Here is a 25,993-nt window from a genome sequence, read left to right as displayed (position 1 = left end):
ATTTAAATACACCCAATAATACATCATTAATTTCTTCCTCCAGCAAGTTAAGGAAACCAGCAAGTACTGGGAAAGTATAAGGCTCTTAGTAAATAAGCATTATAACCAAACTGCCAGACTACCTACAGATGACCTGATTCATTGCCAGTGACCACCAAAAACCTATGAACTTTAAAAAATTTTGATTTAGAATATTTAAAATACCGTTTATGTTAAAGGATACTTAGAATAATTAGTTTGATCTACTTGATATTTTTGTTATTGTACAAAGTATGATGATCCCTCACCTTTGAAAATGTTTGAAAATGGTTAAATTTCAAAGACCTTGTTTAAACTTTTATATTGATCATTGTTTCATTATTATTATTGTTTTTATTCATTATGTTAATAGTTTATTTCCTTTCTAAATGTTCTTTAATGTTCTTCCCAATCATGAGATTCTCTATTTCAGTAGGTGTTTGGGTAGCGTACAAAATATTAAATTCCTGTAATTTGCATTGTAGTACTATGCTGTAGCTACTCAGTTACAAGGAAAGATTTAATAATATGCTTGTTCGTTTATTCATTTACTTATCATTCAATCAGCTTGCCTGGCCTTTGTGCTAGATTTGGGGATACAAAAGTAAATAAGGTATAATCTTTCTTTCTCAGATCAAAATCAGGTGAAAGAAAAAAATTTAAACTGATCATTGTGGTGGAGTTTGAAGAATACTAATAGCATTATGAACAAAGGGCTGTGGAATCACAGGAATGACTATCTGCTTGTTGACAGTTAGAAAGCCATGAAGGTCATTTTTAAGCAGGGTCTTAGGGTTTGAGTAGGTTTATTAGAGGAAGAAGAGGATGGAACAGCATTTTGGGTAGAGGCAGCAGGTACAAAAGAGTAGATGCATAAGAGCGTTTGGCATATTTAGAAAATGGAGAGAAGTTTAATGTGTGTGGATCATTGGTTAGGAAAATATGGATGGATAGATTAGCACTGCTAGATCATTTTTTATCAGCATTGTGAAATTCCTTCTGTAGTGAGGAGAGACTACGTTTTACTATTCTTTAAAAGAAAAAAACTTTTGTTTTTAAATTTTATAATTCATATATTAAAGATATTTAAATGCTCACTACTTGGTAGACCTTGTATTACTGCTTGAGAATTATTAATGTAATAATTGAACCAGATTAAGATGTTTAGATAATGATCTAGAAAAATGCATATGTGGAAGAACTAGATTTTATGACTCGATTTGAAAGGATATAAAGAGGTACGTTAGAGCAGTATAAATGTATCTTGGATGCTTCAATTTTCAGTGCTTTAGATTGCTATAGGAAGATTACACAGTGATATGTAGGTCTCATATTCTTAAAGAAAACTTATTTTTTTTCAAATTCTGAATGTGATATTTTAATAACGTAATATACACTCTCACAATAACAGTATAAATTAAAATGCCTTCTTAAATAATCACAGTATTTTAAATGTTCGTTTTTTCCATTGATTTTAGTGTACTTATACTTATCAAGATATAAAAATAGAAACAGTCTGTCAGTGATGTTTTCTTTTTTAAACTTTTAATTTCAATTGTGTTATGTCAGTTTTACAAATTTCTGAAGGATTCTCTTTGATAAACCTTTGGTGTCCAATACAGTCTGCTTCTTCAATTCTGTTGTGAGATAGGCCATATTTACTATTACTAGATTCTGTCAGAACTCATATTAGCCAGGATGGGATGTCAGAAGGAACAGCTATCACTCTAGTCTGTAAGGGAACAGTTGTCAGCACATTCAGGGAAAGGGAACAAATGCCCAATTAGGTGAAGATATATTCTGGAGAGGCTGGCAGTTTTGGTTACCAGTTTTATCTCATGTGTTGAGTATTGACTACGATGGATAAAATTCTTTCAGATTAGTGTGTTTTTATTTTTTTAAGGATTATAAAACTAGATGTTATTATTATTTTTTTTTTTTGCGGTACGCAGGCCTCCCACCGTTGTGGTCCCTCCTGTTGCGGAGCACAGACTCTGGACGCGCAGGCCCAGCTGCCATGGCTCACGGGCCCAGCCGCTCCGCAGCACGTGGGATCCTCCCTGACCGGGGCACAAACTCATGTCCCCTGCATTAGCAGGCGGACTCTCAACCACTGCGTCACCAGGGCAGGCCCCTAGATGTTATTTGATATAGCCTGGAAGTATCCTTCCTTCTGACAGTTTTGGAAGCGATAAAACAGACCCGGATTAGGGTGCACGTTAAGGATAACTTGCAAATAACCTTAAGAGTTTCCTTTTGGAATTGTGATGTTTTGGCCAGCTTAGTTTAAAAATAACTGTCTTAAAAAAAAACAACTGTCTTAGACTATAATGCTTATCGTTTATGTTTAACTACATCATCTATGAAAGTTTCTTTTAAATCACAAAATATGGGTACTTTGAAAATAAATGACTCCAAATTTGTTAATTGTTGTAGAGATTACAACCCCACTGCAGAGAAACTGCTTTCAAAGCACATAGTAAATATTTTTATAGAAATATGGTCATAAATAGTCCCAGGAAATCCCTCTTGAATATACTATATTTACATTTCAATTTTATGTTGTTGGTTTGTTGCTTTAAAATTGAATATAATCAGAATAAATAACATGCTAATGGCTTCATTTTACATTTTGAGTCAAAGCTTACTAAATTAAACCTTTACCCCCAGAATAGCGTCTTGAGTAAACACATGTTGTTTACCAGGTTTAAATATTTTCTTGAGATCATGTGTGTTTGATTTTTCCTTTTGTAAAATTTATGTGTCGTAAAAATACAACTAGATACGTAACAATCCTTTCCTGTACGAGCATTCCTCACTTAATAGAATTCTGAATAAGAGGAATTTATGAATTAAATTAAAAATTGACTTAAGTTTTTTCCTCTTCCCCTTGGAACTTGAGGATCTTAGCACTGCACATATATATTACCAGATGGAGTGCCAAAGTCCTCTTACTGTGTGTATTACAGTTAAACTGAAATGAATGTGTGAGAACATTTTTTAACATGTACTAACAGCTATTAGTGAGATCCCTAGTCCCTAGTAAACAGACCTTTATATTGGGAATAGAATAGTCACCAAGGACCAGTTTTCTCATTTGCCTATCATCATCAGATTTCGTTAGCTGTTTGTCAGTTCTACCTAATTTGACCTGGATCTCCTTAGCAAAACTAGGATTGAACATTTCAGTCTCTGGCTTTATGAATGATTTCCCCACATCCAAGGATACTCTTAACAAACTGTACAGATAAAATTGGGGGAAATGTTAGGAAATAGAACAGTAAATTATAGTTATGGAGAAAGTGCAAAAAAAGTTAAGATTATTGACAGTAGTTTCAAAATTAGAAATATTAAGGTGAACTGGAGCCAAATTACTAAAATATTAGAAATTTCTCTTAAATAACTATAATATCTTAAGCTCTCTATTATACTACTAGATTGCCTGGTGAGCTTTCACTCTTAGTGTCTTAATGTTATGAATAATTTTTTAGTTTTATAATATGAATTACTTTTAGTGGTTATACTACGGAGATCCTGAAAACTATAATTACTTTTACTAGAATGTTTGAAGCTATATGTTTTAAAATTTGGTACCTTCTAAGTGTGATTGTGTTACATATGGAGAACAGTTTTATACTGGAACATATGTTTCTCTTTATGATGAAGGTTAACAGGAAAATGACAAAAATTAGTTTTATACCAAAATCCTTAGGAACTCTTAGCTCAAATCTAAGATTTTAATTCTTACTTTCAAGTCCTCTGTAATTTGTATCTCTGTCCCCAGCTTCTCCAGATTTATCTCTAACTTTACCCACTGTAAACTTGACTTCCATCTGACATGCTTCCTCATCGTCCCTCAAATACAGTGAAGTTATTATGCCTTTCTTCCTCATGCTCTTTCCTGACATGCTTTTTTTTTTTTTAACCATTTCTACCTCTGTGTATTTGGTTTTTTTTAATCTCTGATCAATTCCTGTTTACTCCATGAAGTCCAGTCCCTACTAACTTTCCCCTTTCTATAAATTTATCACACTTATTGTTTATAGTGTACATTTTAATATTTGATCTTATTTGATTTATATTGTTTCTTACCTTGTTTTATGTGACAGCATAGCCTAAATCCGTGGTAATACTCAGTGTCTTGACAGCAGTTACCTCAATTAGTATACCTTTCAGTGATAAGAGAGTAAGTGCTTTAAAGTACTTACAGTGTTGAATTGAGTTGAACTGAAAAAAGTTGGGGATATTTATTAACATAAATTATGCCTCATGATATGGCATGTGTGCTTTTTGAAGGTGGTTATAACAATTAGGTGTCTTTTTTCATTGTCTTTTTGAAAACGTTTTAGTTGTGGAATCATGCTTATTCATTGAAGGGCTATTTTGAGCCATGCTATGGGAGAGATATATTAAACTATCATGTACATTATCAACATTGATAAAAAGTTAATATTTGTAGTACAGGACACTTTTATGGAATAATACCTTTAGTGTTCATGTATGTCTGTGTCCTTGTATTTTATTGTATGAAAGCTCTCTTCTGTTTCTTCGATTAATTTTGCCCACCTCAAACGAAGCCACTCATTCTGATTCATCTTAGCTTCTCCCCCTCCTTAAATGATTATAATTTTTCTCTGACTACTGATATTAGGTTTCCTTAGCACTGATCTGATCGTCGAGGTCTTTTGAGCAATAACAAACAAAGCAGACGTAATTTTTTTTTCTAGTCTAATAGACCTATGAGCTCTGATTTCTCTACTGAGACAAGGTGAGATGATGTAAAAGAGACCTTTCTTTTCTTAGGAGAATGCTGAGAAATGGTAGGTCCCTCTCAAACGAAGAGATTTAGTCTACCAGGCTGGGTTAGGACTGCCAAAGTAAACAAGATTCACCATGTATAGGACCATATAGCATGTGGTGGGTGTGATCCCTCTCTACTTGCTAAGGGAATCTTTCTTTTATCTTTATCAGGTGGTTGGGCCCCTGAAGTTTAGTTTTACTGCCATGGTAAATTTTTATTTTTTCCTTTTTAAAAAAAATTTTTTTTAACATCTTTATTGAGGTATAATTGCTTTACAATGGTGTGTTAGTTTCTGCTTTATAACAAAGTGAATCAGCTATACATATACATATGTTCCCATATCTCTTCCCTCTTGCATCTCCCTCCCTCCCACCCTCCCAGGCAGTCACATAGCACTGAACCGATATCCCTGTGCCATGCGGCTGCTTCCCACTAGCTATCTACCTTACGTTTGTTAGTGTGTATATGTCCATGACTCTCTCTCACCCTGTCACAGCTCACCCTTCCCCCTCCCCATATCCTCAAGTCTGTTCTCCAGTAGGTCTATGTCTTTATCCTGTCTTACTCCTAGGTTCTTCATGACGTTTTTTTTTTCTTCTTAAATTCCATATATATGTGTTAGCATACGGTATTTGTCTTTTTCTTTCTGATTTACTTCACTCTGTATGACAGACTCTAGGTCTATCCACCTCATTACAGATAGCTCAATTTTGTTTCTTTTTATGCCATGGTAAATTTCTGTCCTAACCTTTGGGCCTATGGATCTCTTGTCCCGCACCCTCTCCTTTTAGGTACACCATAATTTCTTCCAGATTTGTTTTAGTTGCGTTGCTTCAGTATGTTATATGGAGGGCAAGGGAACCAAGGCTATGTGTTTAGTCTACCAGCTTCCTATTATTGTTTTTAGGTTAAGTGTGCTATTTCTGCTGTTTTTCTGATGTTTCCAGAGTTTCCAGGTTTTCAAGGCTCTCTGTTTGATATAGTTTCCAAATATGGAAAACTTTTGTTATAGTGTGATGTTATGAAAGATAATTTATTTGGACTCTTGCTAAAGATCAACATTTAGTCATAGTCACTGTGTGAGTCTTTCTGATATTCTTCATAGTTAGTTGAAAGGTATAGGTATAAAAGATACAGGAATATCTTTTAGAATTACATATTAGTTGTTCCTGTATCATTCTTATCAAAAGAATGTTGTGCATGCCTGCTGTGACTGTAACCACTGTGCTCACTCTTCACCCGCTTTCTTAGGGCAGAATTTCTGGATCAGATACATCCAAGGTAAAGTTTACTGTGTCTCTTCAGGCTGACCCTCAGTAGTAACAGAAATTACCAGAGCAATTATTGCACACACATTAATGGTCTTCTAATCTCCAACCTTGCATGTAATTGCTGCTGTCAAATACAATTACTGTCTGCCCAGGTTTCTTGCCCTGGGGGCAGTCGTGCCATGCCTTGGTATAGAGTTAGAAAATGCAAAGAGAGTTTCTGAAACTTTCTGAAGGTTTTACTTATATCTACTTTGAAAATTTTAAACTATAAAACTACATTGCCTTTTTTATTTTTTAGAAGACTGACCTGATTAAGTCTGACAGTAATAAGAGAAGAATAACAAAAAAGATTTGAAGGTTCATTGATTGTAACTGTATTTCTGAACAATTAATTATGAATACATTTCCTTTATGCATTGGCACCACATTGGCTACAGTTCAGGAAATATAATGCTAAACTGGTGTTCCTTTTTTAGAAGTATGTATACTAGTTAAAGCTCTACACAATCTTGAATTAATTAGATTTTTGTGATTGTAGTAATAGGATAAGACCATAATCTAGTGGTTCTAGATTGGAGATTGCCTATTGTATAGTAATGCCTCCTTGATTTCAGATCTGGGGATGAACTGTTCCACATGGGTGAATTTTTCAGCTAACCAGATGTATTCTTTAAAATAGCTAAACTTTTAAAATTTTTAGGTAAAACCTTTTCTAATATAATCATGTTTTCTAGCTTCTTTAAACATAATTTACTAAGCACATTTTATCGTTTTCCTCACAGGATTATCATTACATTTACTAATCATTGTGAAGCTAGTGGGAAGCAGCCACATAACATAGGGAGGTCAGCTAGGTGCTTTGTGACCACCTAGAGGGGTGGAATAGGGAGGGTGGGAGGGAGATGCAAGAGGGAGGAGATATGGGGATATATATATGTATATGTTTATGTATAGCTGATACACTTTGTTACAAAGCAGAAACTAATGCACCATTGTGAAGCAATTATACTCCAATAAAGATGTTAAAAAAAAAGAAAAGAAAATTAATGTGATGAGCTTAAAGGTTAGTTAGGGTATGGATTTTTTTTTTTTTTTTTTTTTGCCGTACGCGGGCCTCGCACTGCTGTGGCCTCTCCCATTGCAGAGCACAGGCTCTGGACGCGCAGGCTCAGCGGCCATGGCTCACGGGCCCAGCCGCTCCGCGGCATATGGGATCGTCCCAGACTGGGGCACCAACCTGTGTCCCCTGCATCGGCAGGTGGACTCTCAACCACTGTGCCACCAGGGAAACCCAGGGTATGGATTTTTTATGTCTTCACCTACTATCTTGAAACTTTGTGCTCTTTTGAGTGCCTTTCTTTTAATTGAGACACACCATAATTCATACATTATACAGTTCACCCATTTGAAGTGTTCAATTCAGTGGTTTTTAGCATATTCACAAAGTTGTACAACCATCACCGTGATCAATTTTAGAACATTTTCATCATCTCAAAAAGAAACTCCATATCCTTTAGCCATCAGTTTCAACCTCGCGATTTCCTTCAGCCCTAAGCAACCAGTAATCTACTTTATGTCTCTATAGATTTGCCTATTCTGGATATTTCAGATAAATAGAATCATATGTGATCTTTTGTGATCGGCTTCTCTCATTTAGTTTAGTATGGAAGAACAAAGATTCTTCCAAGTTGCAGCATGTATCAGCACTTCATTCCTTTTTATGGCCAAATAATATTCCATTGTATGGATATACCACATTTTGTCTATATTCCATTGTATGGATATACCACATTTTGTCTATCTGTTCTTTTGTTGATGGACATCTGGGTTGTTTCCACTTTTTGGCTATTATGAATAACACTGTAAGAACATTCGTGTGCAAATTTTTGTGTGGACATATGTCTTCGTTTCTCATGGGTATGAGGAATTGCCAGACTTTTCTCCAAAGTGGCTGTAACATGTTGCATTCCCATCAACAGTATATGAGGGTTCTGATTGCTCTACATCCTTGTCAGTACTCATTATTTTTTATCTTTTTGATTATAGGCATCCTAATAAGTGTGAAGTTGTATCTCATTGTGGTTTTGATTTGCATTTCCCTGATGGCTAATGATGTTGAGCATCCTTTCCTGTGCTTATTGGCCATTTGTGTATTATCTTTTTTATTATTATATTTATCTTCTCTTATTTTAGGGCTGTACTCTTATTGTTAGAAAGAATGTTAGTGGTTGTCTAGACTAATTTTCTGTCTCCAAGTTATTCCAACATACAGTTTTTTAGATTCTATTAAAAGACTACTAATGATGGAAATACACTGTTTCTGAAGAAGTTCCCCCAATTTTTTTTTAACAACTCTAATTATTAGAAGCTTCTTTCTATAGTAGGCCAAAATCTGGTACATTGTTTTTTTTTTGTTGTTGTTGTTGCTGTTACTGTTATTGTTGTTGTTTTTAAATTTGTTCTATTTTTGCTTTCTAGGCCTACGTATAAGTCCAGTTCTTCATCTTCATAAGAGTCCTTCATTGTTTTAAGACAGCTTTTAAATCTCCTCTTCGTCAGGCTAGATATTCCTAATTTCTAAAATTGTTCTTCATTCCATCACCATCAAGTCCCACCACCATCCCAATCATTCTTTGTGAACAAGTTTCAGTTTCTAATAACTTTCCTTATAGTCTGGCTTTGGAATTGAACAGACTGTTTGAGATATAGTGTGACCACTATAGAATAAAACTTTTCTCTCATTTGAATACTGTACTTTTAGGGATGTAGCTTAAAACTACTTTAACATTTTTGGTAGCCACATTACAATGTTAATTCTTTAACTTTCAGGAAACTAAAATCTCAAATCTTTTTCACACATTCTGTTATGTAATGTTTGTTCTGTACTAAGTTCATTACCTTATGTGTACTCAATATTAAATTCCGCTTACTTGATTCATCATATTATTCCAACATTAAGATATTCTTTTGGATCATGAATGTGTCATCTAGGTTTGATGACCCTGTCATCAGGAAATTTGATTAGCATGCTTTTTTGTACCACAAGTCAACTTTTTTTTTTTTTGGCTGCCTTGGGTCTTCGTTGCTGTATGCAGGCTTTCTCTAGTCGTGGCGAGTGGAGGCTACTCTTCGTTGCGGTGCGCAGGCTTCTCATTATGGCGGCTTCTCTTGTTGCGGAGCACAGGCTCTAGGCTCATGGGCTTCAGTAGTTGCAGCACACAGGCTCAGTAGTTGCAGCACACAGGCTCAGTAGTTGCGGTGTGCATGCCCTAGAGTGCACAGGCTTCAGTAGTTGGGGCGCATGGGCTCAGTAGTTGTGGCACTCAAGCTCTAGGGCATGTGGGTTTCAGTAGTTGTGGTGCATGGGCTTAGTTGCTTCGCGGCATGTGGGATCTTCCTGGACCAGGGATTGAACCCGTGTTCCCTGCATTGGCATGTGGATTCTTTACCGCTGCACCACCAGGCAAGTCCTTAAGTCAGCTATTGATGAAGGTGGTATATAATATGGATAGGGTCAGAGACTGACTGCTGCTAGAAACTTAACTGGAGATTTTTGATCCATTTATACATGACTTTTGGTTAGATACTCAATAATAATAAAAATAATTATTAGCATAAATGCTGGAGAGGGTGTGGAGAAAAGGGTGGGTATGAAAATTGGTGTAGCCACTATGGAGAACGGAATGGAGGTTCCTTAAATAACTAAAAACAGAGCTACCATATGATCCAGCAATCCCACGACTGGGCATATATTCAGAAAAGATGAAAACTCTAATTCGAAAAGATATGTGCACCCCAGTGTTCATAACAGCACTATTTACAATAGCCAAGACATGGAAGCAACCTAAGTGTTCATCAACAGGTTAATGGATAAAGAAGATGTGGTACATATGTACAATGGAATATTAGTCATCCATGAAAAAGAATGAAATAATGCCATTCGCAGCAACATGGATGGACCTAGAGAATATCATACTAAGTGAAGTAAATCAGAGAGAGAAAGCAGATATTATATATTACTTATATGTGGAATCTGACAAATTAATACAAATGAATTTATTTACAAAACAGACTCCCAGACATAGAAAACAAACTTACGGTTACCAAAGCAGAAAGGAGGAGAGGGATAAATTTGGAGTATGGAATTATCAGATACACACTACTATGTTTAAAATAGATAAACAACACGGATTTTCTTTATAGCACAGGGAGCTATATTCAATATCTCGTAATAACCTATAATGGAGAAGAATCTGAAAAAATATATACGTATATATAACTAAATCACTTTGCTGTACACCTGAAACTAACATAATATTGTAAATTAACATTTATTTATTTATTTCATTGAAGCAAGCTTAAGACAGGAAAGAAAAATTATTAGCTGTATTTACTGAGCTCTTACTATGAGCCATGCACTATGCTAAGTGCTTTAGATATGTTATTCTATTTAGTCCTCACCACAATCCTATAAAGCAGACACTATTATTATTATTATTTTTTTTTTTTATGGTACACGGGCCTCTCAGTGTTGTGGCCTCTCCCGTTGTGGAGCACAGGCTCCAGACGCGCAGGCTCAGCGGCCATGGTTCACGGGCCCAGCCGCTCCGCGGCATGTGAGATCTTCCTGGACTGGGGCACGAACCCGTGTCCCCTGCATCAGCAGGCGGACTCTCAACCACTGCGCCACCAGGGAAGCCCCAGACACTATTATTACCTGTATTTTCTAGACAAGAAAACTGAAGCTTAGGGAAGTTAATAATTCATCCTGAAGTTACACAGCTAATAACTGGTCGAGTAGGATTTGAATAGTCTCTGTCATTCTAAAATTTATACTTAACTAAAATTCACTCTCATGTGAAAATCAACCTTATTTAAAGTTATGCCTTATTTTTCTTAACCATTTATTCATGCATTCAGCAAATATTTATTAAGTGCCTTCTATGTGCCAGGCACTGTTCTAAGTTCCTAGGATATATCACTGAGCAGAAATGAACAAAAACCTTTCCCCTTGTGGAGCTTAAATTCTACCACAGGAAGACAAGGATAGGAGTGTAGAATGAAGGGGGCATTGGGTTACAGTTTTAAATAGGGTGGTAAAGGTAGGCTGTATTGAAAAGGGTGACATTTGGACTTTAAATTGGTAAAGGAGTGAACTACTTTATTTTTAAAATTCTTTTCCATTATGGTTTATTACAAGATACTGAATATAGTTCCCTGTGCTATACATTAGGACCTTGTTTATCCATTCTCTGTATAATAGCTTGCATCTGCTAATCCCAAACTCCCAATCCATCCCTTCCCTTCCCGACCCCTCCTCCCCCTTGGCAACCACAAGTCTGTTCTCTGTATCTGTGAGTCTGTTGTTAATGTAATTTTAAGGATTTTTTTCACTTATGTTAATGAGAGCAATTATCTTCCTTTTTTTGTATCATTCTTGCCAGGCGTAAGTATCAAAGTTATTCTGATCTTATAAAAAGAAATGGGAAGTGTTCCCTCTTTTTCTATTTTCCAGAAAAATTTTTGTAAGATTGGCATTATTTCTTACCTAAGTGATTGAATGAATATAACAGTGAAGCTATCCGGTATTCTTTGCAGTAAGGTTTTTAATTAAAGATTCAATTTCTTTAATAGATATGGGACTATTCAGATGTTTCACTTTTTATTCACTCAGCTTTGGTAAATTGTATTTTTTTGAGAAATTGGTCCATTTTTTCCAAATAACCAATTTGTTTGGCTTAAGTTGTTCATAAGATTTACTTATTAATTTTTGATTCTCTAAGATATGTAGTGATGTCCCTTTTCATTCCTGATACTGGTCTTTTGTCTTTTTTCTCTTTCTTCATCATTCTTGCTAAAATTTTTCTGATCTTTTCACAAAACCAGTTTTTGGCTTTGCTTGTTTTTCTCTAGTGAACATCTGCTTTCTGTTTCATTGGCTTTTCCCCTTATCTTTATATTTCTTTATATTTAACTTTTTGTTCTTTTTGTAGCTTCTTGAAATGGAAACTTAAATTACTGTGTTCTTTTGGGAATTAAAAATCACTCAAGGACTTCCCTGGTGGCGCAGTGGTTAAGAATCCGCCTGCCAATGCAGGGGACACGGGTTAGAGCCCTGGTCTGGGAAGATCCCACATGCCACAGAACAACTAAGCCCATGTGCCACAACTACTGGGCCCGAGCTCTAGAGCTCATGAGCCACAACTACTGAGCCTGCGTGCCACAACTACTGAAGCTCACGCTCCTAGAGCCTGTGCTCCACAACAAGAGAAACCAACGCAATGAGAAGCCCACGCACCGCAACAAGGAGTAGCCCCCACTCGCCATAACTAGAGAAAGCCCGTGCACAGCAACGAAGACCAAACACAGCCAAAAAAAAAAAAACAACACTCAAGAAGAAACTTACTGAGGATAAATATCGATATATATTCTTAACTTTTACTGGATTCTCTGGCTTTTCACTTGAAAAAAAAGAAGAATTTGTTCTTGTTTCATCAAACAGGATGTTGATGAATAGAAAGAAAGGGCTCAAAATAAAAATTTCCTTGCCTATGTAAGGCTAATCTTATTTAAGTATAAGCTAAAAACAGACAGATGGTTTATCTCAGGACTGTAATACATAGGGCATAGAAAGATAAATAAAGTAGCATTTCCCCAGAGTATATTTTAGAACCCCAACAGTAATCAAAAAGTATCTTAAGTAACTGTCTGTGACCCATGCAGATATTGCAGAATAACATCCAGGAGGAATGAATAGGAATTGTTTCTTTCAGTTAACTGAGTAGTTCACTCCTTTACCAATTTAAAGTCCTTATTCACTAAACTTGTCTTGCCTTATCAGTCTCTGCATCTCTTTTTCATGAAATCATCCATTTTATTAAGATAGTTGGTTGAATGGAGGCGAAAGTAATGGAAAAGAGAATGGAATGGAAACAGTTTAGCAATACTAATCTATTCATTTGTGTATTCCCATTCATGCATTCTGTCAAAAATCATTCAGAGTTATTGGAATTCGGGGATGATGACAGTGGTTATAGCATAGTTTTTGAATTTTCCTGAATCCTTAACAGAATAACTAGGCTAGCATAACCAAAAGCACTTGTGCAATATCTGTAACAAAACCTAGTTAATCAGAGAAACTAGGGACAAACTATCAATAGCTCCAAGATTTGTGTAGCATTGGCATCTCTGTAGGACGAAGCAGAAGGAAACAGTAGGGAGTCTAATTGACCTGAGAATGGCAGAAGCCTAAAATTGCCCACAGGTGAAGAGTACAGGGGGTTCATGGTAAGGTTTTCTAGAGCTGTCTGGAGCTCTAGAGTTCCAAAATTAAGCAGCCAAAACTTCCCTTCCAGTACACAGCCTCACACTAAGAGGAATCTGCAGGACAAGTCAAGCAGGACAAGGACAATGAAGACAAAAGGAAAAAGAAACCAGATAAGAGTTGGGAGAGGGGACCAGAGCCAAGTGATCTTGAAAGTATCCTAGGGGCCAGATTTTTAATTACTTCATGAAGATAACAGAAAAGGGACTTATATACCTAAAACTACATCCTGATTCACATTTCTCTCTTAGAAATTCAAAAACATTAATTTCACGTAAAGATGAGCAACAGAAAAAGAATTATGGTTGAAACCTATACAAAGTTACTATAATTCAGAATTGTACTTTTTTCTTATAATATCCAGAAGCTGTATTAATGGTTAAAATAATGAAAGTGTACTAATATTTTTATGGGTATTGGTAGGATTGCAATATTGCTTTCCAAAAGAGTAATACCATTTTACAAGAGCATTAGGGCCATTAACTTAGTATAGTGCCTGTTTCACTACCGTTTTGCCAATTTGGATAATTTTGTTACCCTAATGGAATTAGTTTAAAATCTGTTGCTCGTTGTTGTTTTAATCTGCATTTTCTTAAATGATTATGGATGTTGAACTTTTTTCCAAGTAGTGATATAACATTATTGATATTTATGTATGTACGTGAATAAAATCCTAAACCTCTGTGTCACTTCAAATACGAATTGTTGCCTGCTCATAACCATGGTCTGTTATCCATTGAATCTTAATGTTTTTCTTACGTATGAGATCATTTCAATATATTGCTTAGAATATTATAGAAATATTAGCCATTCGTTTTATTTGCTTAAAATGCAGTTCCATCTTATTTATTTTTTACTACATTATTACAGAAGTGCCAGTTTAAGTACTTGAATCTGTTTTTTATGATTTTCTTTGGTGCTTAAAATCTAAGAAAAAGTTACAATTTCTTCATAGTATGATAAATACTATATTCAGAATCATTTTCCAAAGAACATTTAAATCTTGATCAGTTACATTTGTAGAAAGTTATAATAACCTGAAGGTAATCTTCCATGATAGGCATTTAAAAACAGCATTAAATTGACCAAGGCACGAACCCACGTCCCCTGCATCAGCAGGTGGACTCTCAACCACTGTGCTACCAGGGAAGCCCCTAAAAATCTTTTAAATGTACACTTGAGACAGAACAGGTTTTAAATCAGAATATTTGTAAATATTTGGTAATGGTTTCTAAAATAGCTTGGAGAGGTGGCGTAGTTTAATAGAAAGAGCATAGTCTTTGGATACCAGAAGATCTTGGTTTGGGACTCAATTCTGCACTTACTATGAGGCATTGGGTATTTCACTTTTCTTTATCTTCAGTTTTCTAATCTGTAAAATGGAGATACATTTTATCAAATATAAGGCAAACATTCAGTTTCTAACATTTTAAAAATTATAGATGTGTTTTAAAATTGATGGAGTACTATATTTAATTGGCTGTGTTGTCTTTCTTAGCGTTATAGAAAATAATGGTACTTTTTATAATTGGTGATGTCTTAGATTGCATGAGACACAGTAAAAATGCCAATTTTGTAGAATTGTTTTGAAGTTGGAATTGGATAATATATATAAAGTGCAAAGCACATGGAAGATGCTCCTGAAGTCCTAGTTTCCTTCCCCCCCACCCCAACTTAATGACAGTGTCGTTGGTTGGTTGGTTTGGGGATTTGTTGTTTTACCAGGAGAATCAGCATAGACCTCACATTGAGAAATATTAGCTCAGATAGTTTTAAATTGTCTCACCTGTTTTTGATACTTCAGATGTATCCATTTTTATAGCAGTAGCTTTATTATATAATTATTTAATTATAGATTATCTTAATTATTTTCTAGACTAAGCAGAATAAAAATAATTATTTGTGCATCTCTGCATAAATACAAACATATATAGATGGTAATTAACTTGTTTAAAACTATTAGATAAAGACTTGTGGTTCTATATTGTTGGTCACCACATCAAAATATCTTGTATCTGTGTTGCTAAGACATTTTCACTTTGGAGAAATGGCCATATTGTGACTACTAATAATTATATATCAGCTAACACTTACATAGTGTCTACTTTGTGCTGGGCACTATTGGTTTTACATATATATTTTATATCTTGGAAACACCCATATGAGATAGGTACTATTACTTTAATTTTATAAATGAGGAAACTGAGGCAGAGAGATTAATTTACCCAAATTCCTGTAGCTAGACCTATAAAAAAATTAAGCAAACAAACCAATAAAGCAGAAGCCACGAAAGGTAGCACATGGAAGCAAGAAACTCCCTCCTTGCATATATTAGCCTGATAATCTTTGGAACAGTTATTTTTCAGATAGAAAGTTTCAGAAGGTTTTACATCTTGACCCAACCCAGCAACTGACTAAGGTAGAATCTGAATCAAGTGATAAAGATTCAGCCAACAGCTTACCTTTCCCCCTTGAGTGAAGGAGCATTTCAGTGTCTCACATAATATAGTCTCAGGCAATATAAGAATTGGCAAGTTTTATCTTATTGGCTGCCAAATTGGAGTCTCTTTCTTTAACTGCTGATGCAACATAAAAATAACTTAATGGATTTTGAGTAGAGCGAAATGAAATAAACTTCTTAAACCTCTGTGAGAAGCATTTCATTGGAGTGGAAATCAAGAGAGTAAAAGTAGCCAAAGTTTGGCCCTTATAGATGAAGTGGATGGAGAACAAAACTAATGCATCTTTGGTACCTTTATTCTGAATTCAATCTGGTAATGGCAGATTATTAAAAAAAATTTTTTTTACCTCAGATATAATCTCCCACCTCGCCTTCCCAAAATTGTCACCAGCATTCTAATATGCCTGTGCAGTTGCTGCAGAAAGAGGAATTAATCCTAGGAAGAAATATACTTAGAATGCATTATAATTAAATTATAGAGTCAGTTTTTTCCCTGAAGATTTTAGTTAAAACTGTATTATGCTTTATGTACAAAGGTATTCATCATATCTTGGTTTATGAATGAAAAAATGAAAATACCTAAAGGGACAGTTGTCAGATAATGGTTAAGTAAATTATGGTACATGACTTCATGGAATATTATGCTGGTTTTTAAATTAATGTTTTTGGAACTTCTGCTCTTGGGCATGATGGTATAATAGGGACAAGATTTACCCTTTTATTTAAAACAGGAAGAAAACAAGACACAGTAGTTGAAATAATGATTTTCAGACAATGCACTGAAAATCGTATGAAACTATGAGAGAAGAGAAACAAAGTAAACCCTACCGTTTCCTCAGCTTATTATCTGGAAGCAGTTTCAGCTCAGGGAGGGGGTATCCAAAAGAGCTTGGCCACCTTGTCAATTTGAGCCAGACTGAATATACAGGGCTGCATACTAGAGAGGATGCTCTTGCATACAAAGGGAGAGTTCCAGAGATCTATAGAAGGGTCTCTCTGGCTGAATACTAATCTGTGTATGTGTGAGAGGAAACTAACAGGCTGGAGAATGAAATACAAGAAAGCAGCAAGCCATACAGTTCGTGGAGTTGACATAGGACTGAGACTCTTTCATTTCCTACTGGTCAGAGTGGAAAGAAAATGTAGTGTATGGGGCATATGGTAGAGGCCTCTGAAGGATTTAACTTCAGTACTGGGGCTAAATAAACATTCAGCAAATTTGCAAGATATAAGATCAACATGCAAAAATCGGTTGGGTTAATATACACCATCAGTGAACACCCCAAAATGGAAACTAAGGAAACTATTCCATTTACAGTAGCATACAAAATAATAAAATACCCAGGAATAGTTTTAAAAGGAGGTGAAAGATCTTACACTGAAAACCATACACCATTGCTGAGACAAGGAAGACCTAGATAAATGGAAAGACATCCCATGTTCATAGATTGAAAGGTTTTATATTGTTAAGATGGCCAGTACTACCTAAAGTGACCTACAGATTCAATGCAGTCTATCAAAATTCCAACTAACATTTTTGCAGAAATGGAAAAGCTGATCCTCAGATACATATGGAATTATAAAGGGACCCAAATAATCAAAACAATATTGAAAAAGAACAAAATTGGAGAATTCACACCTGCCATTTCAAAACTTACTACAAAATAACAGTAATTAGAACAGTGTTGTACTGGCACAAGGATAGGCACATGGACCAGTGGAATAGAACTGAGTCCAGAAATAAACCCTCACATTTATGGTCAGTTGATTTTTGTTGAAGATGCCAAGACCATTCAGTGGAGAAGAAGAATCTCTTAAATGATGCTGGGACAACTGGATATCCACATACAAAAGAATGAAGGTGCATTCTTATATCACACTATATACAAAAATTCACTCAAAAGGGATCAACGACCTAAAAAAATATGAATGAGAACTATATTGACTGAAGTAAATATGTACTTATCTCAGTGATTTTTGATTTGGCCATGGATTCTTAGATATGACAGCAAAAACACAGGCAACCAAAGAAAAGATGGTAAACAGGACTGCATCAATATTAAAACTTTTCTGCTATCCAAAAAAGTAAAAAGACATTCTACAGAAAGGGAGGAAATATTTGCAAATCATATCTGATAAAGATCTAGTATCCAGAATATATGAATAACTCATAAAAGATAACTAATAAATGGGTTGAGTATAGACATTCCTCCAAAGAGAATGACCTACAATCACATGAAGTATTAGTTATTAGGGAAATGCAAATCAAAACCACAGGGAGGTATTACTTCACACACACTAAGATGACTGTAATAAAAAAGACAGATAATAACAAGCGTTGGCAAGGATGTGGAGAAATGGGAACCATCTTACATTGTTGGTGGGAATGTAAAATGGTGCAGGTGCTGTGGAAAATAGTTTGGTGGTTCTTCCAAAAGTTACACATAGAATTACCATATGACCCTGCAATTCTTCTCCTAGGTATATATACCCAAAAGAATTAAAAACAGGTACTCAAATAGCTGTACACAAATGTTCATAGCACAATAATAGTCAAAAGGTACAAACAATCCAAATGTCCATCAACTGATAAATGGATATATAATATAGAGTATGTATGTATATATATATATATATATATATATATATATATATACGTTTAGAGTATTAATCATAGGAAGGAATGAAGTACTGATACTTGCTCACGTATGATCACATATTGTGTGATTCCATTTATATGAAGTATCCAGAATGGGTGAGTCCATAGAGACAGAAAGCTGATTGATGGTTGCTAGGGTTAAGAGGAAGAGGAATGAGAGTGATTGCTTAATGGGCTCAAGGATTTGTTTTGGGATGATGGAAATGTTTTGAAACTAAATAGAGCTGGTGGTTGTACAACATTGTCAGTGTACTGAATGCCACTCAATTGTATATATATATATATTTTGTTTTATAAAAGGGGGAAACTTTATTTTGTCTTTTTTTTTTTTTATTGGAGTAGAGTTGATTTACACTGCTGTGTCAGTTTCTGCTGTACAGCAAAGTGAATCAGCCATATGTATACATATATCTCCTCTTTTTTGCATTTCCTTCCCATTTAGGTCACCAAAGAGCACAGAGTAGAGTTCCCTGTGCTAATTGTATATTTTTAGATGGCTTATTTTATATTATGTGAATCTCATGTCAATAAAAAAAAAAAGGGTAAAATAAAGATTTTTCAGACAAAAGCAGAGATAATTCGTTGCTGACTGACATGCACTACAATAAATGTTAAAGGAACTTCTTCAGGCAAAAGGAAAAGTGTATAAGATGGAAATTTACCTGCTTAAAGGAATGAAGACAACTGGAAGTGACAAATATAAGCCTTTTTTTTTTTTTTCATTTTAAAATGTCTTCAAAAGACAATTGAACTTCCAGTTTCAGCTCTGACATGTAAAGAACTTGGAAATCATCTCTCCTGTCTTCAACAACAGCAAAAATCTGACCAAACTGAAAATCATGGACTATTCTTAGATTAATCTGAGATTTGAGTTCACAGGGCAAACTGCCACTCCCCAAATGGTGACAGGTGAATACATAGAATCACACATGAGATCTGCTTATTGGGAACAAAAGCTGTTTGAACCGTGAACTGGTAGGAACACTTAAATGGTAATTGATGAATTGCTGCAGGGTGAGTGTGGACTAGCTGAAGAGCTAAAAGCTTCCAGGGGCTCAGCCTTAGGAAGGCCTCCTGCTTTCATGGGTTTTGACCCCCAGGGCCCACCACATTCTTATGGTGAAGATTGGAGAAAAATTTTTTGTTTTGATACAGGGGAAGTAGAGTTTACACATAAAAATGGTTAAGATAGTAAGTTTTATGGGTTTTTTTCCCAAAAACTAAGAGTTTTGTTTTTTTTTTTAAAGAAATGGGCTATCAAACCATGAAAAGACATGAAGGAACTTAAAATGCATATTGCTAAGTGAAAGAAAGATTACATACTGTATGATTCCAACTGTGTGATGTTCTGGAAAAGGTAAAACTATGAGGACAGTAAAAAGATCAGTAGTTGCCAGGGCTTCAGAGGGAGAGAGGGATGAATAACTGGAGCGTAGGAATTTTAGGGCAGTGAAACTATTCTGAATGATACTGTAATTTGGACACATGTTATTATACACTTGTCAAAACCCATATGCAACACAAAAGATGAACCCTAATGAAAACTGTGGATTTTAACTAATAACAATGTGTTAATATTGGCCCATCTATTGTAACAAATGTACCACACTAACGCAAGATGTTAATAGTAGGGGAAAATTGAGGCGAGGGGTATATGGGAACACTCTGTACCTTCTGCTTATTTTTCTTTAAACTTAAAACTACTCTAAAAAATAAAGGCTGTTAACTAAGTGAAAGAAATATACTCATCCCTTTCCAATACCATATAACTCCTAATTAGTAGTATGTATTTTCACAGCAAATAATTACCAAGCAAACTACAGGTATCTATTCTGAATTGCCTACTTCATGTTAAGGGTTTCAGTGAATGACACTGATAGAAACTATGATTGTCTTGTGAACAACCATGTGTTTTTGCTTCTAGTCTTGCCCCCTAAAATACATTAATTGCTTTCTGGCAAAAGACATGAACACCTCAGTTCTCTAACATTCTAAGCATACCCTCACCACAGGGCCTTTGCAATGGCTGTTTCCTATTCATGGGACAATTTCCCCCAGATATGTGCAGGACTCACTTGTTTACTTCCTTTATGTCTTTATTCAAATGACCTTCTCAGTGAGGCCCTCCCAGACCATCTTATTTAAAATTCCAACCCTCTTCCCTACACTAATTTTTTTTCTATAGCACTCATCACTTTTTAATATTAGAAAACCTTTTTATCTTCTGTCTCCCTCAGACATGACATGATTTTGGTATGTTAATTTTGTATCCTGTAACTTTTCTGGAATCATTTGTTACCTCTAACAGATTGATTGGTGGGGGGGGAGTATGTCTTTAGGGTTGTCTGTGTATACGATCATGTTGTCTATGAAAGGAGATAATTTTACTTCTTCCTTTCTAATTTGGGTGCCTTTATTTCTTTTTCTTGCTTAATTGCTGTGGCTAGGACTTCGAATACATTGTTGAATAAAAGTGGTAAGAATGGGCATCCTTGTCTTGTTCCTGATCTTGGAGGTAAAGCTTTCAGCTTTTTACTGTTGAGTATGATGTTAGTTGTGGGCTTGTCATATATGGCCTTTATTATGTTGAGGTACATTCCCTGTGTACCCGCTTTGTTCAGAGTTTTTATCATGAACAGATATTGAATTTTATCAAATGCTTTTTCTGCATCTGTTGAGATGATCATATGATCTTATCCTTAATTTTGTTAATCTGATATATCACATTGATTGATTTGTGGGTGTTGAGCCATCTTTGCATTCCTAGGATGAATCCTACTTGATCATGGTGTTTAATCCTTTTAATGTTTTGTTGAATTTGGTTTGCTGATATTTTCTTGAGGAGTTTTACATCTATGTTCACCATCAATATTGGCCTGTAATTTTCTATTTGTTTTCTTATTGTTGAGTTTTAAGAGTCTTTTGAGATATATTTTGAATACTAGTCATTTAATAGATTTGTGTTTGCAAAGGTTTTTTTCCCAGTGTGTGATTTCATTCTCTTAATGGTGTCTTTCACAGAGCAGACATTTTTAATTTTAATAAACACTAACATCAGTTTTTTTCTTTCATGGATCATGGTTTTGGTGTTGTTTCTAAAAAGTAATTGCAAACCTAAGGTCACCTAGATTTTCTGCCATGTTATCTTCTTGGAGTCAGTTCTTTTTCAGGAAACTGTGCTTGACACTCTATACTTGATTCTCTCTCCCTCTTTTTTTCCTTTGGTATCCAGTTTTTTCACTTCCAATTTTGTTATTCATTTAGCAAGCATCTCTTGGGCAGCAAGTATGTTTCAACTTTATCCTACTAATGGAGTATGTATTCAGAATGTAATTGGATTAAATAAAGTAAGTTCTCCCTTTGGATTGTGCTTTTTTAGTATAAGGGAAAACATTCTCTATCCTGAAAATTCTTTGCAGCATTTATGCTCTAAGACTTGGTCCTCAGAGGAGAGAGGGAACTTGCATTTACTTTGTGCTTCTTTTTTGCCAACATCAGGCTATTGTACTTTATATACTTTATTATTTAATCATGATGGTAGTTGTTGTTTATGACATTATACCTTTGTTTCTGTCATAAATTGATAACCGACTTCACCTCAAAAATCTGCACCATTTCTTGAAACTTTAGTTCCTCCAATGGTGTTACGAACTGACAGAATATGTTGCCTAAAGGATCTTTTCCTCAGCTCAGTGGTTCACAGACCAAAAGAAACAAACAAAAAAAGTAACAACAATAAAGCAAAACCCCTTCTTTAAAGTAAGAAAAAAAAAACACGTATAGGGGAACTGTCTATATTTTTCTGAAGTGAAACTAATTATTTTTGCAGTCAAATTAAATAATAAAAGTAATTTTGACTCTAAGATAATACTTATGTTCAGAATCAGAGTTTTTATTTTTGTAGGGTATCCTGGCCTAAAAACTGTCAATATTGCAAGAGATGTGGGCTTTTGCATAGCTTGCAATTTGATCTTTCAGACAACAGTAATATCCAGGTTCACTGCTTCTACATACATGTTTTGGAAGAATCTTATTTTTAAATTTAATCTTAACCTTGTGCTTTTTGAGAACATAGAGGGACAGAGCCTACTGAATACTTGATTTTGGAAAGTGTTTCCATAAGTTTGCTTTTTTTCTTTTATTTTAGATCTCAACCTCTTTCCTGTCTCCCTTCTACCTTCTCATCCTTCCTTCTTGCCACCTAAAAATATTTTCTTTATTTTTTTATGGTTAAATTTTAAGTTTTATTACAATTTAGTTGCTTATTTGGGAACTTTAATTTTGTTAACCTAGATATGATTTTCCTGATCACACTCAGGTCTGATATTTATATTTCATATTTTGTTTTCATTTTTCCACACTGAATGTCTCTGTTTTCCACAGTGAACATAGCTAACATAATCAGCTAGGGGAATGGCTCTTAGGTGGCTCCAGAAGACAGTAGTGGAATAACCTTAGCTTGATAGAGGGTATTCATTCTGCTGCTGTGATGACCTGAGAGTCCTCTTGCCTTTCTGGTGCCATCCTAAAATTGTCAGTAGGGCCTTAGAGAAATGGTGGATCATCAAATATTAGTGTTCCTTAACAGAGTAGTATTTTGTAACCGGTTTAAATGCACACTGCTTTAATCCATGTGTCTTTTTTCCCACCAATCCCCCCCTCCCCCCCAACCACAGTCACCAGAGAAGAAAGGAAAAGAAGCAAATACTGTTTTTGGTGGGCCAGTTGTTAGTTCTCTGTATCACGAAGAAATCATCAGGTAAATTCTTTTCTGGTCTTCAACAATAGGGGTATATACATATATGTATAGTATGTGTGTGTATGTATACATTGTGTGTGTGTTTATAAATTTATTTATTTATTTAATACCCAAAACTTTCATTTGAAGAACTTTTTCTTAACATGAAACCGATTTGGTGGTATCTCTAGGAGGATAATAAATGGCAGGAAATAAATTTTTATGTGTATAATCTTTAAAATCTGTAAGTATCTGAATCAGTGCCAGGTAATAACCTTTCTCCCGCATAAGTAGTTGGTAGGGCAAGGTTTTGTGTCTCAATCTAAAGCTATGGATTTTTGTTGTTGTTCTCATTAGTTTTCCTCAAAATATCATTATTTCTTTTAAATATTTTAATTTCTGTAGTTTATTCTAGCTACAAGTTAAAATTCATTTCAGCTTTACAAGATGAAAAAGTGCTGGAGACTGGTTGCACAACAGTGTGAATATACTTAATGCTACCAAACCGGACACTTAGAGATGGTTAAGATGATAGATTTTATGTATTTTTAACAAAATTAAAAAAATTTTAAAGGTCATTTTGCATTATTTAACAAAGGTCCTTAAATTTTGTACGTTATGTATGAAATTTCTTGGATTATTGTTTTCTTTACACACTGTGTAAATCAGAAAAAGGATTCTATCCTGCTTTAAAGCCACGTGACACATTCTTCTAAGATTGTTACTTTACAAGCAAAAACAAGAAATAGGAACTTCTGATGCTCTTACCCTTCTGCGTCATCTGAGCTTTACTGTTCTCACTTATTATTAACATGAAATAAATGAGCCCTAATTTTCAAGTGGAAAATTGAGTTCACCTAAATTGAAGGGAAATATCTATCTTCATAGAATGAAGAGGAAATTGTACCAGAATTTTATGCTTCACTCTTGCAAAAGAGTTGCTGACATTATTCACCACATAAATAATTAGTGATAATAACTCCCAGGTAGCATTCTAGAAGGAAAGCTATTGATACCCCTATGAATCAAAAACTTCAAATGCTCATAGTTTCTAGTTAATGACCAGCTAATACTAAGGGCCCTGTCTTGAATCTATTTGCATAGCAAGCACATCATTTTTTACTAAGATTAAATGTCTACTTGGGGTGATATAGTGGAAGACTGATGGAGATTTGAGGGGGATAAAGATACCCTTTAAGAATGCTGCTGGCCTGGAGTACATTTGCCACCCTGATCCCTTGAGGTACCCTGAAAGCTCTGAGAAGCCCATGTAGTTTTGAGGAAGCACAGTTTAAAAAACACTTTCAGAGTTTAACTCCCCCTTCCCCTTAACCCTTATAGAATCAGAACATGTTTGGGGGGTTCTTAATTTGTATATTCTCTACTTAGAGCTTCTAAAAAATGGCGTATTAGAACTGTAACCATATTAATCAAAGTTTATTAAATGTTCAAATCAAGTCAGTAAACCCTTAGTCATTTTTCTAGGAGGGGAGGTTAGTCATTCCTTCTCTGTGTTCCCATAGTCTTTTTTTTTTTTTTTGCAGTACGTGGGCCTCTCACTGTTGTGGCCTCTCCCGTTGTGGAGCACAGGCTCCGGACGCGCAGGCTCAGTGGCCATGGCTCACAGAACCAGCCGCTCCGCAGCATGTGGGATCTTCCTGGACCGGGGCACGAACCCGTGTCCCCTGCATTGGCAGGCGGACTCTCAACCACTGTGCCACCAGGGAAGCCCCCCGTAGTCTTTCATTCACACTTTTGTTATAGCTTCTGTGACATTATGCTACATTGGATTATAATTTTTAAAAATTTGTCCTTTCTGCTAAACTGTTAGTTTTTGGAGAGCAAGGGTAGTATTTTATCCATCTGTGTATTCTCAGTATCTGGGGAAGTTCCCAGAACTTAGTAGGTACCTAGTAAAAATGCCCAGAGCTTGGGAGGTATCCACAGCTGCTTCCCCCAAGGGGCTGAAAGTTTAGTGACTGGCTCACACAGTTAGCCTAGTGGCCCTATCGTAAATCAGACATGCCCATCCTCCCCTCCCTTCCTAAACAAATGTATAGGCCACTTTCCTAGTTAGATAATTAAATGGAGATAGTTTCTTAACTTTGCTTTTTTAAAATCACTATACTTAACTTTCTAATAATATCAATCACTTATCTATAAATAGTGATCTTTATTTTGTGTACTGATTTCCTTAAGGGCTCCCAGACTCTACTATTTTTCAAAATGACACGTTGAATACAGTTTCTTTTGTAATATCCAGTGACATGCCTGATCACAGTAGCTCTGCAGAACAGAAAGCAAATCAAATGTACTCCTATTGATGTGATAGTAGATATCTGGGTAATTGGAGTATTCCTAAGAGTTAAACTAAACTGGAAAAGTTAACCTACCTGCTTATCCTCTACCCAATTCCTAAAGAAGTGACTCAGATTTAAATCAATATTTAGAATTTTGATCTTGAGAAAAGTGACAAAATAATATAGGTTTATCTTCATAAAGTAGAGATTTTAATTCAACTCAACACACGTTTATTATGAACCTATGATGAGATGAAATATCGTGGATATTTGTGCTTCTCAGCTTCTTCACTTTTGTTTATTTTTGTGGTACGCGGGCCTCTCACTGTTGTGGCCTCTCCCGTTGCGGAGCACAGGCTCCGGACGCGCAGGCTCAGCGGCCATGGCTCACTGGCCCAACCGCTCTGCGGCATGTGGGATC

The 25,993-nt window shown here is 35.4% G+C and overlaps 1 protein-coding gene across 2 annotated transcripts in view; it reads left to right on the top strand.

Moving 5' to 3' along the window:
- ACBD6 (acyl-CoA binding domain containing 6) overlaps positions 1-25,993 on the top strand; it is a 236,325-nt gene that overhangs the window by 43,421 nt on the left and 166,911 nt on the right. For both annotated transcript variants that reach the window (XR_010656122.1, XM_065882184.1), the window contains exon 4: positions 23,211-23,293. Coding sequence is in view for 1 of the 2 variants with exons in the window: in XM_065882184.1 (XP_065738256.1) it covers positions 23,211-23,293 (83 nt within the window). In the remaining variant the exon portion in view is untranslated. The remainder of the gene's footprint in view (positions 1-23,210; positions 23,294-25,993) is intronic.

The sequence above is a fragment of the Phocoena phocoena genome, chromosome 1 (assembly GCF_963924675.1).
Source record: "Phocoena phocoena chromosome 1, mPhoPho1.1, whole genome shotgun sequence".
NCBI lineage: Eukaryota > Metazoa > Chordata > Mammalia > Artiodactyla > Phocoenidae > Phocoena > Phocoena phocoena.
Note: the sequence above shows the minus strand (reverse complement) of the source record. Positions and strands in the feature narration are given on the sequence as shown.